This window comes from Mesitornis unicolor, unplaced genomic scaffold (assembly GCF_000695765.1).
Source record: "Mesitornis unicolor isolate BGI_N332 unplaced genomic scaffold, ASM69576v1 scaffold41799, whole genome shotgun sequence".
Taxonomy (NCBI): Eukaryota; Metazoa; Chordata; class Aves; order Mesitornithiformes; family Mesitornithidae; genus Mesitornis; species Mesitornis unicolor.
In genome coordinates this window covers 50,012-66,404 of record NW_010208702.1, presented here as the reverse complement: position 1 = coordinate 66,404, position 16,393 = coordinate 50,012, and the positions used below count along the sequence as shown (strand labels likewise).

The 16,393-nt window shown below is 46.4% G+C and overlaps 1 protein-coding gene across 1 annotated transcript in view; it reads left to right on the top strand.

Moving 5' to 3' along the window:
* Positions 1-6,274: 6,274 nt before the first annotated feature.
* The window catches only part of LOC104547044 (eukaryotic translation initiation factor 4 gamma 3-like), a gene marked incomplete at its 3' end in the record, with an annotated part of 57,726 nt that continues 47,607 nt past the window's right edge, over positions 6,275-16,393 (top strand). Inside the window, exons 1-3 of the mRNA XM_010192594.1 lie at positions 6,275-6,393; positions 6,516-6,591; positions 13,032-13,160. Coding sequence (XP_010190896.1) covers positions 6,275-6,393; positions 6,516-6,591; positions 13,032-13,160 — 324 coding nt within the window. The remainder of the gene's footprint in view (positions 6,394-6,515; positions 6,592-13,031; positions 13,161-16,393) is intronic.

Below are 16,393 nucleotides of genomic sequence, written 5' to 3'. Positions count from 1 at the left end.
AGCAGGAATTTCAAACAGAGCAACCGCAGTTCATAAAGGAGCCAGTGGAACATCAGCAGTGTTTATGTAGGTGCGTTTCTGGTACAAAAGCAAAAGATAAGTACCTTGTTTAAGGTATTTGCTACAAGTATAAAATAGCCCATAAATGAGAACTTAAAGAGAATTCAGCGTTGCCATTTAATACACAAAATAACGTGAAGGATTAAACAGGAAGTTTACACAAACACTTCATTGATCCACTTAAAATTTATACGTTTGCCAAATGGCTGTTTGGTTGTGAACACTGGCAACATGTGTTGCAGTAAGGAGCTTTATATTGGGCCATAAAATGTTGAAACAAGCTTAAATAATGGCTTTTGCCATAAGATCCTTCTGGGCATAAGTCACTGCGGGAGGCGGTGAATCTTGGGAATATGTTTGCATACAGGAACAGGATGATGGTGATGTGCTGTTCTATTACATACCTCGGTAATTTTAATCCATAAACCCAATTTTTGCCACTTTACAAACACCTTCTATCATGGTTTTTATTTTTAAAGCATTTGACCAGGCAGAAACACGTCCTTCATGTCAGAATTAAGTGTTGGGGTAAAGCTGACGTGGCCTTTTGAGGAGTTCTTCACCTGCAGCTGTTAACTGTGACCGTATTTCTGAGGGTTCGTGCCAACAAAAAGCTGTATTTATTTTTCCCCACTAAAATAGCAGTAAACACCAAACATTGAAACAACAGCTCTCCATTCGGTTCTGACCTGTGATGCAGCCGGGGCTCTGAATCATACTTCACTTTGACGTCTAATTGCGTTGCGCAAGACCAGTTGCATCCATCTAAGAAAACAAAAATAAAACCAGTGTTTTAGTACACTTTGTTCCTTTGGCATAGCCCCCTGGCCTGAATCTGCTAGCAAAAAATGCCTAAACAACCCAAATAAATAAAAAAACCCCCTCAAATCCACCCTGAATCTCTGCAAGGATGGGAGATGTTGGGTGGGCCGTGCCGCTGGGTGTGGGCAGTGGGGGCTCAGAGGGGCTGAGCAGCAGCTTGGCCTCTTATTGGGTTCTTCTTAAGCCTTTAAACATTTTTCCAAAGTCCTTGAATTACATTGGTCGTGGTTTTTGTACGATTAATTATCTCTCATCTGTTTTTAGCAAGAGCTGCTCAGCTGAGAGGGGTGGAAGGTGCTGGGTTCCTGGAACATGGGTGAAAAAGCAAAGGTGCCAGGGACACAGGGAAAACAGTGCAGGGCTCTGTAATTGAGGACTTGATTCTGCCTGTTCACTGGGGGGTTGAGTTATGGTCGCATGGGCAACGTTAATCCTCATTTTCCTAAATTTGGAGTGGTTTGTGGCCTGTCTAAGGAGGAATTTATTTGGAGAGGAAAATTGATGCGCAAAGAACTTGCTATAGAGATGGGTTTGTGATGCTGTGTTTGGGGGTACCCAGCGGAAAGCTGAGGGAAACAAGTTGCAAAATTTCTTGCTGAGGAGTTTGCGCTGCGATTTAATTCCCCTTCTGATAGGAACCATCGAAACTTTCCAAGCTCTTATCTGTTGCAATGCAGATTTCTAAAACACAGCGTGTGCTGTAGGTGAGTTTATCCCTTATGCTTGCTTTTGTAAGCCTGCTTTGATTTACCCTCTAGAAGCTTGCAGAGGAGCGTGATGCTGCCTCCTTCCCCTTCTCCGATGCGTGCACAGCAGAAAAATTTGTGCAGCAGAGGATGCGCTTGGTACAGTCCCCCCAGAGGTATCGCTGAGACCCCCCTTGCACTGCCGCTTTAAGACCACGAGCGCGCTGCGAGGGAGAGAGGAGGCAGCAGCTGGGAAGCCATCCCCGGGTGGCACGGATGCGGCCGTGGGCTTCGCCGCCTGCAGATGAAGGGAGAAAACCCAGCGTGTGAGCCCGCTCGCTAACGAAGCTCCGCGGGAGCTCGCAGCCAGGTAGGGCCCAGCGTGTCCAGCAAAAGGCTTCGCCCCTGGAGCGGAGGATTGGGGTGCTGTGAGGGACGGGGGGATGCCGGGGAAGTTTGGGCAAGCTGCTGCCACTGGCGTGACTTCTCCCTTCTGACCTCTTAAGTGAGCGCTCGCGGTTTGTGGACCTGCTAAATTGGGTGATTCTGCTGTTGGGGTGTGTGCCTCCCGCATTTTAATTGCGCGTTAAAGAGAGAGGAGGCTGCAGAGGAGAAACGCGCTCTTTTCACAGCTCTCTGCTACCGAATACCTCCCTGGTCGAAGGGTTTCTAAAAATTCCTTTCACCAAAAGGCTGAGAGAAGCGCTTGGTTTTGATGTGGTTTCTTGCCCTTGTGTAATCTCACTTGATGGTTTTATCTGGTATTTTTTCGGGCATTTAATGCACAGTTTCGGTACAAGCGGGGACACGCATGGGGATTATATAACCCTGGGGAGGGCTGGTGGGAGACTCGCTCCGTTTCTGTGCAGGGGTGAAAACCGTTCGCTCTTTAATGGGGTTTTTGGTGTAACTCGTTTGCATACGCGCCCGTGGGTACCCGCAGGTATTTTTATTCCTGTGAGAAGGTGCTTGCTCGTTACCCTCAGCTGGAAGCGAAGAAAGAGGCCGTCGGTGCATGCTCAGGATAAAATGGTTGCTGGTTGCTGGAGATGAGCTTAGGTGAGGAGCATCGTTTGAGGGGAAATGAATCCGTTTTGGAAGAAAACGTAGTAGTGGTTTTTCTTTCCTCCTCCAATCTTGGATGCAGGAACGGAGCAGAAAAACCTGTGCAAATTCTTGCTGTGAGAGCTCCTTTCACTGCGTGTTTCCAGGTTGTTCATTGCTGTAAAAGCACACAACAATCTTGCAGTATGTGGGGTTTGTAGCGTGATAAGAGCAAACAGACGGGTGTGATACAAGGGGGAAATTTCTGCAAGAAATTCCTCCTGACTGGTATTTAACTCTGCGTTTGTCAGTGCCTCAGCTCCAGCCGATGGGCAGCTCTGCTCTGGATTTTTTCTTCTTTAATCGCTTTACAGGGAAGTCGTGCGTTTTCCCTCTCCTCAGCGCGTGGCTGTGGCTGGCTGTTCAATAGAGATCCTCCTCCTCTTGTGGGGACTTTTGGTTTCAAGGAAAATTCGGTTTCGTTTCCAGCCGCCGTCGCTATCTTTGCCTGCCTTCTCCCACCGGCTCTTTAATAGCTCCTAAAATTCCCCGGCTCGCGGTCGCTGCTGCAGCCAGATGGGGACTGGGTGGGACTCCCGCTGCATCTGCGCCTGCTTGTATTAATCTGCCAGAAGTACCTCGCGTACGTGGATTTTGAAATACATATATTACATGAGTTAATGAGCCCTGAACAGCGATGAAGGGAATCTGGAGCCGGTGCTCGCCGCCGGCTGCCATCCTTCTCCTGGTTTTTGGCGCAGTGGAGGAGGCAGAGCCGTAGGGAGTCGCTCAGCCCGGCTCTGGCGTGCAAAGCGTTACTAAGCCACCGTCTGCGGATGGGATTTAAGAGGTTCCCCTTGCTCCTGCTCTTCTGCTTCACTGCCCGCCTCGTCTTTTCATCAAGGATCTCTGCAAACGCTGTGAGGTTTGGCTTTGGCTTTGCTTTTCCACCCTTCCCACCCTCCGGGATGGTTTTGGAGTGTGGCTGTGCAAACCATTGAGTGGGTGCAGCTGACGAGGGTGACGTGGGTGGCGGGGATATGGGGGGGCAGGAGGAGGAGGTGGGAAGGCGGAGGATCCTCCCGAATTGGATCTAGGCACGCCAGAATAGTAACATGAAAGGGCTGCCTGAATTATTCAGCGTATCCTCGTTTTCTCTGCGCCGTGGTTAATTAAGTGCTGCAGTGGAGCCAGCCTGGGTTAGACTTTAACGCTTGAACTTTGCTGTGTGCGGTGAGAGCAGCGGGAGGGCAGCGTTCCTGCAGTTTGCACCGCATCTTGGGTTGTGTGGCTCTCGATGGGACCCAAATCTCTGCGTAGAGAAAGATGCCGAGTGCCCTGGTGGACGTTTGGTGTGGAGGCGGATGCGATGCTGCGGCTGGAGGAGGTTTTGGTGCCCACAGTCCTGCCATGACCCCTTCACATGGTGTAGCCTCCCATGCTGTCACTCTTAACCCGCTTCTAGGAAAAAAAACCTCATTAGCAAGAGCCTGCTGATGAACTTTTGCAGTTGCCTGGGCTTGTTTCTCCTGAAGTAATGGTGAGTGTTACTCCCGGATGGGCTCCTTTGGTAGGGAGGGCTCTACCGGGGAGCAGAACCAAGCTCCCGGAGGCTTGCAGGGATCAAGGACCTTCCCAGCGGCCTAGAGATGCCACAGGTTAAATAATCGCTTTCGCCAACCATTATATCTCATTAAGGCTTACTGGAATTTAAAGCATTTTTGACCCTGTCAGTCTGCTGTCCAGGTCAAGTCCTTTGGCAAAAAGGACTTAAAAGATTTCTTTTTAATCTGATGGGAATCATCGCTTCTGGGAGAGATCTTAAATGGCAACCCCAAACTCTGAAAATCCCTCTGAACCACTCGTTCTTCTTGGTAGCTCCTCCTGGGTGCAAAACGAGAGGTTGCTCTGCTCAAAGCAGATTATTTTCTCCTGGCTTATATAAGTTCTAAAATAAGAAATTAAATCCCAACCTTCTCGAGGGTGAAACCCTTTTCTCCAAACCTGGGAATGATGCCTTTTGATTGCTTCAGTTCATTGTCAGAACTGCCTCGAGATTCAGTGTCTTAGCTGTGACAAAAGAGATTAAAACCCTGCCTCCGTCCTGTCCTTCATCAGCAGGAGATGGAGCTGGGTGTGAGGAGAGGGTGCTGTGGTGGCGTGCAGAAAACTTGGGGGGTTGTGTTTCTAACCCTCCTCTCCCAAATGTTGGCTTTCGTCGGTGTTTTCTGAAACTCAGGAGTGAACATAAGATCCCTGAGTGAAAGCTGGGAGAGGCCCCTGGGCTTCATTGAAGTCTGTGGCAAATGTTCCCGTTGCTTCGCCGAAGTCAGGATTTTACATCCCATTTGGTGTTAAAAACCTTTTATTTTATCAAATGATACCACTTATGTGTGAGCTGCAAATTGAAGACAAGCGTTGGACCTTGAAGATAAATTCTTGTACTCATTTGAAAATGAAAAAAGTAGAGATTTAGGCTGAGTGAGCCCCGTTTTGGGACCCAGCGGTGCCAGATCGTGGTCTCGGTTCTCCCAATCCAGAGCCGGCTGTGGACATTGGGTTTTACACCCGCCAGGCTTTACCGGGGACGTCGCTTGCATGCAGAGGTGTTGGGAAGGTCAGGGCTGGTCTTTTCCACGCGTAATCCTGTAATGCAGGGTTTTTAGCACGTCTGGCGTTCCAAAAGCGAGTATCGAACAAAACTGGGAGGTTTTAGAGGAATTTCTCAGCCGGGAAGGGGAACAGGGAGGGCAGTGGAGCTCAGGTCGCTGTCAAGTTTTGTCGTCTCTCCTGCCACTACCAGGGTTTGGGCCGCAGCGTTTCTTCACAGCTCAAACTCGGGCTCTTGCAAGGCTGAACCTGGGAGGTTTGCTTGAAAATTGAACTTAAAAGTGGGATTTTTTTCACATTTGAACAAAACCCAGGAGGTGTTTTCATGACTTTATTTCTATTTTTTAAGCATCCGCTGTCACGTTAACGCGTGAGGTTTGCGTTGCTGGCTTGTGCGTAAGAAACTTAAATCAACCAGACTGTGCTCGTTTTCCAGGAGGCTTTGACGTGTGGAGTGTAAACAGCAAAAAGGCGAAATCTGAACATGGCTTTAGTGGGAAATCTTTTGGCAAGTTAAGCCTGGCTTTTTCACGATGGTGAACGTCGGGTGTTGAGTAGCCCTAAGGCCACAAGGTGTGAGCTAAGTCAGGAGGCTTTTTTATGTTAAATACCTGCATCCCTTTGTTTTATTCGGCAAAAATTATGTATTTGTTTAGTTATTAATTCTTTATTTCATGATTCTGGCTTATTTGCTGCACAGTCTTTTTCCTTTTTATTTTTCCTCGTGTTCCCCCAATACCTTTCCAGTTCAAGAAAACGATTGCGATTTGCCTCTCAACAACCCTGCAGCAAATCATCAGAACTTAAAAATCTCTCCGCCAGCCCCTTTTAGGAGGGATTCGGGTGGGTGGCTGAGGAGAGGAGTTACTGGGTGCAAACAAGGAAACAATTCTGCCCCGATTCCTGCGTGGTTTGCAAAACAGGCGCTGCCTTTGTCCGAGAACGCCCTGCTGATCCGCGGGGTTTGTCTCGCTGAATGCGAAGGGCTTGTGGCTTCGGCTTGTTTTTCCCTTACTCTTTAAAAAATAATTTAAAAAAAAAAGAGGTGGGGGATGCCCTTGCTGGACGAAGGGTTTGGTCGGCGGTTTGTGCGCGTTTGGTTTCTCCCGCCGTGTTTGCCGGTGCCATCCGCCTTTGGAAGAGCCACGCTCTGCTCCGTTTTTGGGAACCCGTGAGGGATCGCAGCAGTGTGAGTGCCTGGCGATGTCTGTGTGTCTGCGCCGATGGACGTCCCGTTGGCCCCGGGTGTCACCCAAAACGTGCCGGTGCTGTCCTTAACTCGCTGTGTTGCAGAATCCCCCGAGGTCCTGTCCAGCAGCCCCTGGAGGATCGGATCTTCACTCCCACCGTCTCCGCTGTCTACAGCACCGTGAGTATCCGGCCAGGTTATTTTAAAATAAAATACAATTAAACCCCATACAATTAAAAAAATGCAACTTTTTTTTTGCCTCCTACAATAAATGATGTTGCTTGAGGACCCTTTTTTATCGCATGTGAGTAGGAAAAGAAGAAATCTTGGGGATTTTTGGGTCCGTTCCTTTTTTGTGAAGTGTCTCTAGTTTTATTTAGCAGATAGGAGAGAGTTTTCCTGACGGAGTGAAAATGTTCCTGGCTATATTTATTTTCAGTCTCTTTGCTCCATCTCTTTCCTGCCTCCTGCATCTTGAAGACTGGCTCGTTGGCGTGCATTTCTGGCTGCACATTTTTCGTAGTTTCTGACTGGAAAATCAGGGAAGATTTGTTTTTCACACACAATTTTCCATTATGCAGAGGCAGAAACGTACTGATGGTAGACTGAATGTTTGGGATAGGTGCTTTTGGCTCACTATCCTACGAATTTGTTTATAAAGCTTGATTATGGAGGAAATTTAACTTAGAAAGGTAGCAGTGTTTGTTTGTGAACTTATGATAGCGTTTTCCTTTCATTCAGTTCTTTTCAAACGGCAATAGCTGGAAGCCCAGCGTTATTTATAAACTTTGCTACATCAGCACAGCCCTGGGAAAGGAATATTTTGCTTTGCTGGTGGGATAGTGCAAATATTTTTAATGCCAAAAAAGCGCTTTTAAGCTGCTCTTTTAGTTATTTGGAAAACAGGAAGAAACGCTGTCGATGGGAGAAAGTCACCGTGTTTTCTGCAGTAACATGAGCTGCTGAGAGAAAACCAGAAGCTGCTGCGCAAGGTTTTCTCCTTCCCCTTGTTTGCATGAATAAATGGGGAAGGGGTTGTCAGCTCCATCTCCTCCATGTGTGGAGTCCGGGTCTGGAGCATCTTGGGGACCATAAATGTATAAACAGTTGTAATAAATAATTCAGTCTATTACCCTTCATATACCCCATATAGCAACTTAAAAACCACTTTAAAAATCTCTGAATTCCTTTTTTTGAGGGGAAAAAAGGAGGTTATTTTTTTCCAGTTCTTTCCTCCAAAGACAAAATTCAGATGCCTGTGGGAAAATATGACTGTAAAAATTTAAATTAATGTAAAATACAAAAGTAACTGTGAAGAATGACCTAAAATAGCTTCTTCAGTGTGGAAAAATACCGCTCCTTGATATGTTACAGGAATAGAAGCCAGGGCTGGGGCTGTCTCTCTTCTCGGCGTTAAAAAAAAAAGAAATCTGAAAGAAAATTTCATGTTTTAGGGAAAGGAGACAAATGTCTCAGCTCGGTTCCTTTTGGGCTTCTATTTGAAGGCCTCGGCACATTGCAAATGTAGAGCCAGTCCTAGAAGATATGAATTAGGATGGGAGACGCACATGATCGGAGGTCCTGGACAAATGACTTCATTACAGGTCTCTGTGGTTAATTACCGAGTAGCTGCGTTGTGTGTTTAAGGTCTGGGCTTGCAACAGATCGGTCATTTTTGGAGTTTGTTTTTAGATATAGCAACTCTGAGCTGCCTCCCTCATGTCATGCATGGGGTGGGAGGACGAATCATTGGAGATACAGGCAACCTACACATGAAACTGCTATTTGTAGCGTGATAAAGATGCAAAATAAGTTGTTATCCGTTCCGTAACTTTCCACGTGTGTTATCAGGACTTCAGTTGCACTGAGTTCCTGAACTCTTTTTGTTCCAGAACTATTTGCTGCTTGCCAAAACTGGGAATGGAAAATCATGTGGCTTTCACTATGAGCCCAAATAATCACCCCCAAAATAATATCTGAGGAACACATTTTCCATAGGGCAGAGATAGGAGGTGGGGAAGAGGCAAAGTGGGATTTGTCCGATGAAATAAGAACTTGGAGATGCTCAGAATTCCCAACAAAACTTTGGTAGAACTTCTTTTATCAATGAAATCACACTGGTGTTAAAACCAGAAGTACCTCACCTCACCATATATCATCTTCCTTTGTTTTGCAGTAGTGCAGTATAGTAGTAGAGTCTACAGAATGCTGATATTTGGAATGTTGGTTTTATTTTCTTTTATAAATAAATCCAGCAGTAGAATTATTTTAAAGCAAATCACAGTTGGAAGAAGTTGTTTCAGTGAGCTCCTCTTTTATCTTGTGTGGTGTTTCCTAATTCTTTATACTGCTAGAAATGAATGCAATTACTTGTGCATACACTGTTACTGTTACTGTTCCCAAACCTGGGGAATCTTGAAAAGGGAATGGAGGAAAATGAAAATCTTGTTTCTGTTGTCAGATATGAGAAGGTAATAGATAGAAGAAGGTTTTTGGTTTGGAGTTTGAGGGAAAGACATCGACTTTAACAGCAAGGCAGCTGCACCAGAAGTGACCTTAAATATCCCAGGCCACCACGTGTGCCTGCACCCGGAGTAACAGGGGCTGATTTCTGTTGGAAACTAAATTAATATGGAGTAATGATCAAAAGCAGATGTGCCCTTCAAATCCAGCATAAGGCGTGAGTTGGGAATCAGATAAGGGGAATAACTGTTAACGTGCGTCCAGCTCTCGCACAAATGGCCTTTTTTGGCAGATGAAGGTGGAGGTTTGTAACTCCCTCGGTAACCCACTGTGATCCCAAGTGCAGAAACTTGGACCAAAACTACTGCGGGAGAAACTTTTATAAGTGAAGGGACAGCATTGCCTCCTGGATGTGAGCTGATTAGAAAAGAGTGTTAATTGGATGTACCTGGTTGGAGAGGTTGGTTGGGTGCAGCCTCGAGCAGTTGCTGTAGCCTGGGCAGCTCCGGCTGAGCAGCCTGGGCTGGTGAGAAGTGTCCCTCTCCATGGTAAGAGGTTGGATTAAGTGATCTTTAAGGTCTGTTCCAACCCAAACCAATCTATGATTCTATCCAGCGCTGGCTTAAATTTTCGGTATTAACTGCAATCTCACTGCGTCTCTTTGGAGCAGATACCACCTCGTGTCAGGTTGCCCAATTCAGTGCCATCTGATGGAGAAGGTAAGGGGAAAGTGAGGTGCTGAAGAACGTCCTTGCCCAAAATTTTCAGTGACTATGACACGACTCCATCATTTGCTTCTTTGGGTGCTCATTTGGTGGCTTTTCTGCAGCGGGGTGCCCATTGGTGGCCCCCTGATAATTTCACAGCCAGCAAGCGGGTCTGTGATTCGCCTTTGTGCCCTTTTAAAGGGATCTTTCCCCAAGGAGGAGAATGCTGCAGAAAAGGGATTAGGGCGGATTAGCTGCTGTGGCCACCCCAGGTTTCAGGGAGGGATCTGGGTCAGGAGGGCGACTCCGTTCCCCTGCCCGTGTGGTGAAGGCTGCAAAATGCGAGAGGGGTGCATGGTTCCTCGGGGGCTGTTTGAAGCTGTTTGTACCGGCCCGAGCCAGGAAATTGGACACTGAAAAGAAAGAGGTTCTGTCCAGGTCCAAACCCCTGTTCTGAGAGGCTTTGTTTAGGGAAAGTGCAGGTCTTAATGAGAAACTCTTAACGATAAATTATTGTTGTATCGTGGCCAGGCATTCCCCATAATTGAGGGGTGTTTGTGGCATGTCCCATGCATTCTGATCTAACCCAAATGCTTCATGAGATGACTGTATATCTGAAATTAGGTGCTTGGAGGGGGAAGAATAACCCAAGATTTATGAAAGATGCTAAAAACAAGAGGTTTGAACTCAAAAGGGAAGGGGAGAATTCCAGCCTGAGGTTTTGTTTCATGTTTCATTCCTAGTTTCCTTCAAAACACAGAATTAACACTTCTGGGAAATTAAAGTTGTTGATAGCCTCTTGCTACTCAATTAAAGAAAAGGGAAAGTGATGCCCTAGCAAATTAATATGTAATTTTAGCTATCTATTTTTTTAGAAGGTTGATTTAATCTCTGGGTTTCAGAAGGATATTTGCTTCCTCGGTAATCTTGGACCAAGTTCATGCTCTGAAGAATCCCCTTTAATAAACAGCAAACCAGGCACTGTGGGACAGTCACCCCAGGACAGAGGTGATGAGCTCCTGTAGTCTGTCCTAGGTTGATTTTTTAAAAAAATCACTGAACAAACACACAAACTCAGCAAGTTTGTCTGTCTTTATCAGCTGTAAACAGTCAACTCTGTATCTTGCACTTCCATTTCTTTATAAGTTGTTGTAGGAGCCCAGAGGAAGGTGTAGAAATACCCTTGTAGCCGTGTGCCAGGCACTCAGTGCTTTTGCCTGTGCTGGAAGAGCAGCCCATGGTTTTTTGTGGGTCCCCCTAAACTGGACGTGAGTGGTTGTAGGAGGTCCTGTCCGGTCGGTGGTGGACTCCCATCAGACGCTGTCCAAGTGTGTGGTTGCCAAAGCACCAAGCTGGTAGGATTTTATGATCCATCTGTTGCCTTAAATTAGGCTTTCAAGCGAATTTCAGTAGGTCCTGTGTCCGTAATGTGTCTTGTCTGCTGCATTGCACGAGGGAGTCTCATGGGCTGTCGTTGGAGCAGCGACACAGCTTTCCTTTCAGCTGAGCTTCCAAATTTCATCCCCAGCTCAGAACAGCATTCCTGGTGGTCTTTAATTAACCCCCAATGCAGGTTATTTGCATGTTTTAATCTCTGCAGGACTCCTGAATGCTGACGCTAACCTGGGACGTGATTAGTGTTCCTGTCCCCTTGTCAGGCGTTGGTGTGGACTTGGATGATGTTGGAGATCAGAGGATTTCGGGTGGCCCAGGCTTTGCTGCAGTGGTGTGTGCACTTGTGAGTGCAGGGAGATCAAAGCTGGCAGTGTCTGAAGTACCGCAGCTATTGCAAAGTAACCTCTTTATCCCCACAAGAAGCGATGTTGAAGGAGACGTCGTGGTGATGAGTGCGCACTCAGCCGGGCGATGGGGCTGCTTGTGTGAATGAGCTCCTTGTGTTTCGTGTTGCCTTTGCTGCTTTCTCCCTCCCTTCACTGCATTTTTTTTGGTATCCATCACGATATGTAGCCACTTCTAAACACAGACTTCCACACGATGGACGTGACAAGTCCTTCAAAGTTGTCTTAGGAGTCATTTAGGAGACTTTGATTTTCTTGGGGGTGGGATGTGGAAAGTTTCACGATGCTCTCTGTAACGCTGGTTTCATTTCAGCCAACTGAGGCTGTGCCAATCTGGACCAGCCAAAAAAAAGAGATTATTTTCCCCTGGGGAAGGAAAGGATCCAGCTGGGGACAGAGGATGAGGTTGTCTGGCCTGACCCACCCTTTTCTCTGATGGGCACAGGGGTGCTGTAAATCTTCCTGCAGCGAACGGTTCTGGACCAGTCCCAGGTCTTGAGCAATGGCACGGCCTCATCCTCGCTGCTGGTGCAGCTGGTTTAGTGGTTTAGGTAACAGAACGGCAGGCACCGGTGCTTGGGCTGCAAGAAAAGGACTTGGAAAAAGCATTTAGGCATGAACTCTGACTTCTGCTCTCGTACTTTGCTCTCTTGGAGCTTGGTGCTAATGCTTCATGGAGCCAGGAATTTCCTTCTGCCTTCTTTTCCAGTGCAATAAATATATATAAACACACACACATCTACCTATGCAGTGACAGCGTCTCCTTCTAAGCAGTGCCTGGTTTTGTGCTTTTAAGTGCCTATAGCTAAGCGGTGCTTTTCAGCACGGAAAATATAGGTCTGAGGAAAGGTCAGTGGGAAGTGAGCGCTGGACTTCCATACCATGAGCTTTAAGCAAATCTGCAAATATGTCATAGTATTCAGTTCCTAGGGGGTGATGTCACCCAATGGTTGTATGAGCCTCTTTTTCCTTTGATTCTCCTTTTTTTTTTTTACTATAGCGTTTACATAAAGTATATTTAAAGCAATTCTGTCATGAAGATAATGCAGTGGAGGAAGTATATGTGCCATAAATATACTTTACCACATTTTGCTTAATGTGTTTTGATTAGTATTTTTCTCTAGAAGCTGAGAAAGGAGATAAGCGTATGCAAGAATCGCTCTGGTATTTCATTCTTTGCTGGTTACGAGTCCTGCAGATAACAGGGCCCCTGTGCAGTCCTTTTCCTCCCTTTTTGGAGGGGAGTATGCAGGTTTTCCCCTTCCTTTGTTTTTTGGGTCACTGCTAATGTGTATCCCTTTGCAAAACCGCAGTATTGTTTGCTATGGCTTGTAACAGAAAGATCAGAAGATCCCAGGCCTGAAGTCAAAGGGATGTTGCAAAGCAGGACCCCAGCAGCAAACCTCATCCAGTCCCAAGGTGTTTCCACCATTGACTCCAACTGATGCTCCTATTTTTTGATCCTTCCCCATTATCCTGAGTCATATAATAGTTAACTACCTTGTACAGCATTTCACTTAGATAAATATATTATTTTTTATATATATATGTATAAAGATGCTGCTAGTTGCTTTCTTAAAAAGAAGATGACAGTATCTATACAAACTGGATTACTAATACTATGTTTTACTAACAGTTTATCTCCACACAGGTAACACAAGTAGCAAGACAACCGGGTCCTCCTGCCCCATCCCCTTACACTGCACATGAAATAAATAAGGGACACCCAAATCTTGCTGCAACGCCACCGGGACATGCGTCGTCCCCTGGGCTTTCACAGGTAAGAGCTGGCATCGGAGCAGAGCATCCCCAGCGCCTCCCTCTTTGCCTCTTGTCCCATTCTCAGCTTCGCTGCTCAAAATTTGATGTAGCTGTCTTGTCTGTGACCAACATATGAAACTTGATTAATGAATAATGTCTTTATGTGGTTTGAGCCTTGGCTTATACAGGTAGCGCTCAAGCTTATTCAGCATCAATTCGTTGTTGATTCTGTAACAGAAACTAAAAGCGACTTGGAAAATGCTAGGAAATACTCATTGGTCAGGAATGTGCTTCACTGTTGGCTTAGGCTGCACTTTTAAATGCCATAAAAGTGCCCGATGTCCTCTGTTAGGGATTTTCCATTCCAGCTGTTTTGTACAGGATGCTGCAATTCTGTAATTCTCCTAAGGAGCGGGACAGTTAAATGAATTACAAAAAGGCACGCTGATAAAAGAAACGAGGCAGAGGGCTGATTACAGAAAAAGGACAGAAGAGATAAATAGGAGTTACAATAAGAAAGGAGAAACAGAGTTTTGTAAGATATGTGGAATAAATTGGTCTTTTTGTAGGCTTTATTAGATGAATATTCTACAGGGTTGATGTGAGAGTGGAGATGCTTAAAAAAGGAAGGGGCAAAAGAGACAGGTAATGAGGCACAGAAAGGGGGGAGATAAAAGGTAGAGGGTGGGGGAAAGTGGGATTGAGGTTCAAGATGGAGGAAAGCCTTATGTTTTGTTTGCTTTTGTTTGATGTATACTTGTTTGAGAAAATGGAATAAAGTGAGAAGACCTGTGGCCCTGCGCTGGACCCTTTCAAGCAATTCCCTGTCCTTGAACTGAGGGCCCAGAACTGGACACAATATTCCGGATGTGGTCTCGCCAGGGCAGAGTAGAGGGGAAGGAGAACCTCTCTGCCCTACAACCACACCCCTTCTCATACACCCCAGGATGCCATTGGCCTTCTTGGCCATGAGGGCTCATTGCTGGCTCATGGTCATCCTGCTGTCCACCAACACCCCCAGGTCCCTTTCCCTTGTGCTGCTCCGCGGCAGCTCAGTCCCCAACCTGTACTGGTCCATGGGGTTGTTCTTCCCCAGATGCAAGACCCTACACACTTGCCTGTGTGGAATTTCATTAGATTTTTCCCCGCCCAACTCTCCAGCCTGGAGAAGCCAAGGACGGGCGAGGGGTGCTGAGAGCCTTGAAGTATTGCAACACTGGAGGAAGGCAAGCGCCTGAGTCCTGCCAGCCTCTTTAATTTGGATGAAATATTAAACTGCGACTGACCTTTTAGAGTAGGAGATGCGTGAAAACAAATAAGGTCACGTAAGGAACACTTCACCTTAATATTACACATTCTAGGTAAAACGTGGTGGGAAAGCTGGAAACTTGTGGTCATGTTTGAAAACGTGCAAATGCTCATTCTTTGGAGTGGGAAATTGGAGGCTGAAATATCTATTCAGGATTGTTAGTAGCTTGCAGGCATTAGTCAGCGGTGTTGGAGCAGTTTCTTGTGCTCTTGCTGCACAGTTGTTGGAAATAAAATCCCTGGTTCGGAGACTGAGCCTCATGTAACAGAGAGAGAACGCAGCAGGGTTGCAGAGCAGACCCTGAAATGCTGCCTGGCTTATGTTGTGTATCAAGGAATTAATTCCTGGTGAACCCCATCAGCAGAGGGAGGCAAATCGTGTGGCAGTCAGAGGGGAAGGAGGAGAACGTTCTCGGTAGCCCCCTTAAAAAAAAAGGTTGAATCAAGTGGGTTTTTTTCTTCCCTTAATATTTTCCTGTTGAGTCAGTGCATACGTAGGGCACGGGCTCTGTGCCAAGTCACCGCTCCAGCCAGCCGGGAAAACGCTCGTTTCCTGTTCTGCTGCCTCTTATCGTCTTGGAAATGCACGTCAGATTGTGTCACCGCGATGCCGCTGGCAGGAGCGGTTTGACCTTGCGTTCTCCGTGTCAGCCGAGGATCCTCCAGGGCTCTGGGAGGTTATTTGTCCTCTGACCGCGTGGGGCTGGCCCTGGCGGGCTGAGTGAGAGGAACAAAAAGCAAGATCCAAGGTTATGAGCCAGGGAAAGCATTGGTCGGGGTGCACTTTGAATCCCTACAGAGCTGGGATTTGATAGCAGAGCAGCAAAAGTAGTGGTTTTTGTTCATTCCCTGCTTGGCTCCGAGCAGGGCTTCTCACTGTTGTGTTGGCCCATCAGTTGGAAGATGGAAGTGCCTACACTTGGGACACTTCTCCCAGTCAGGCTTGAAAGGGTTCTAGACTCACATAAGCAGTTGCAGGTTAACCTGACCCCAGAGAGAGTTTTCTCTGCCCTTGAACTATTAGAGGTTTGAGTGAACTTTAAGGTGGTTTTATTTAACACTAGAATTCTGAATATTCTTATGTATATCTCACTTCCACCCCTGTCAGGTGTTGAGTTTCAGTATTATATTATGGTAAGAAATTCCCCGGTTGAGCGGGGTGTTGGTTGAAAGCGTTGCCTTCTCATCGCATCCATCATTTGTCTCCTCTGGGTTTTGCTGAATGCCCTCTTGTGCTTGCTTTAAGAAATGAGGTGAGTGGAGGTCTCCTGTTTCCAGACCCCTTGTAGTTCTGTGAACTTTGCTTATGACTTCATTTATTTGTTTTCTCTTAGTTAAACAATCGAAATCCTTTAAATCTCCCATCACTTGAATGTTTTTTCTATGCTGTAATTGCTCTTTTTGTCTGGTTCTTGGACCCCTTAAATCCTGCGGTTTCCCTTTTGAGATAAAGGGAGCAGAGCTGCTGTGCTGCTCTGATGAACGATTTATTCCTGACTTATTTAACTGCAATATTCCACTTCACAAACTACTCGGTACCTTAACAACCTGCACTGAGCAAAGGTTGTCTTTGCGTTTGTCCAGTTGTGCCTAACGGAGCCGTGTGTGTGCATGGGCAGGGCTGTGTGCGCGCTGGGTTTGACAGAGTAATTAAAAAGGTGAGGAAGACACCACTTCATTTAAATCGGAATCTGATTAAGGGGTCATTGATTTCTCCACCAGAGCCATGACTTAATGAATACTCATAAAACTGAGCTTTTCCAAGGTAGGAAACTGCTGTTGAGGCAGTAGTGAATGAAAATATTTGTGTATGGTTTTGGGCTTCAGGTATCACTTAGGTCTAAAAATAATTTTGCCGGTGATGGCTCATGTGTTACTTGCTTGTGCGGTCACAAATTACCCGAAGTGCTGTCAGTCCTGGGCTCAGCAGAGAGTGGTCAGTCC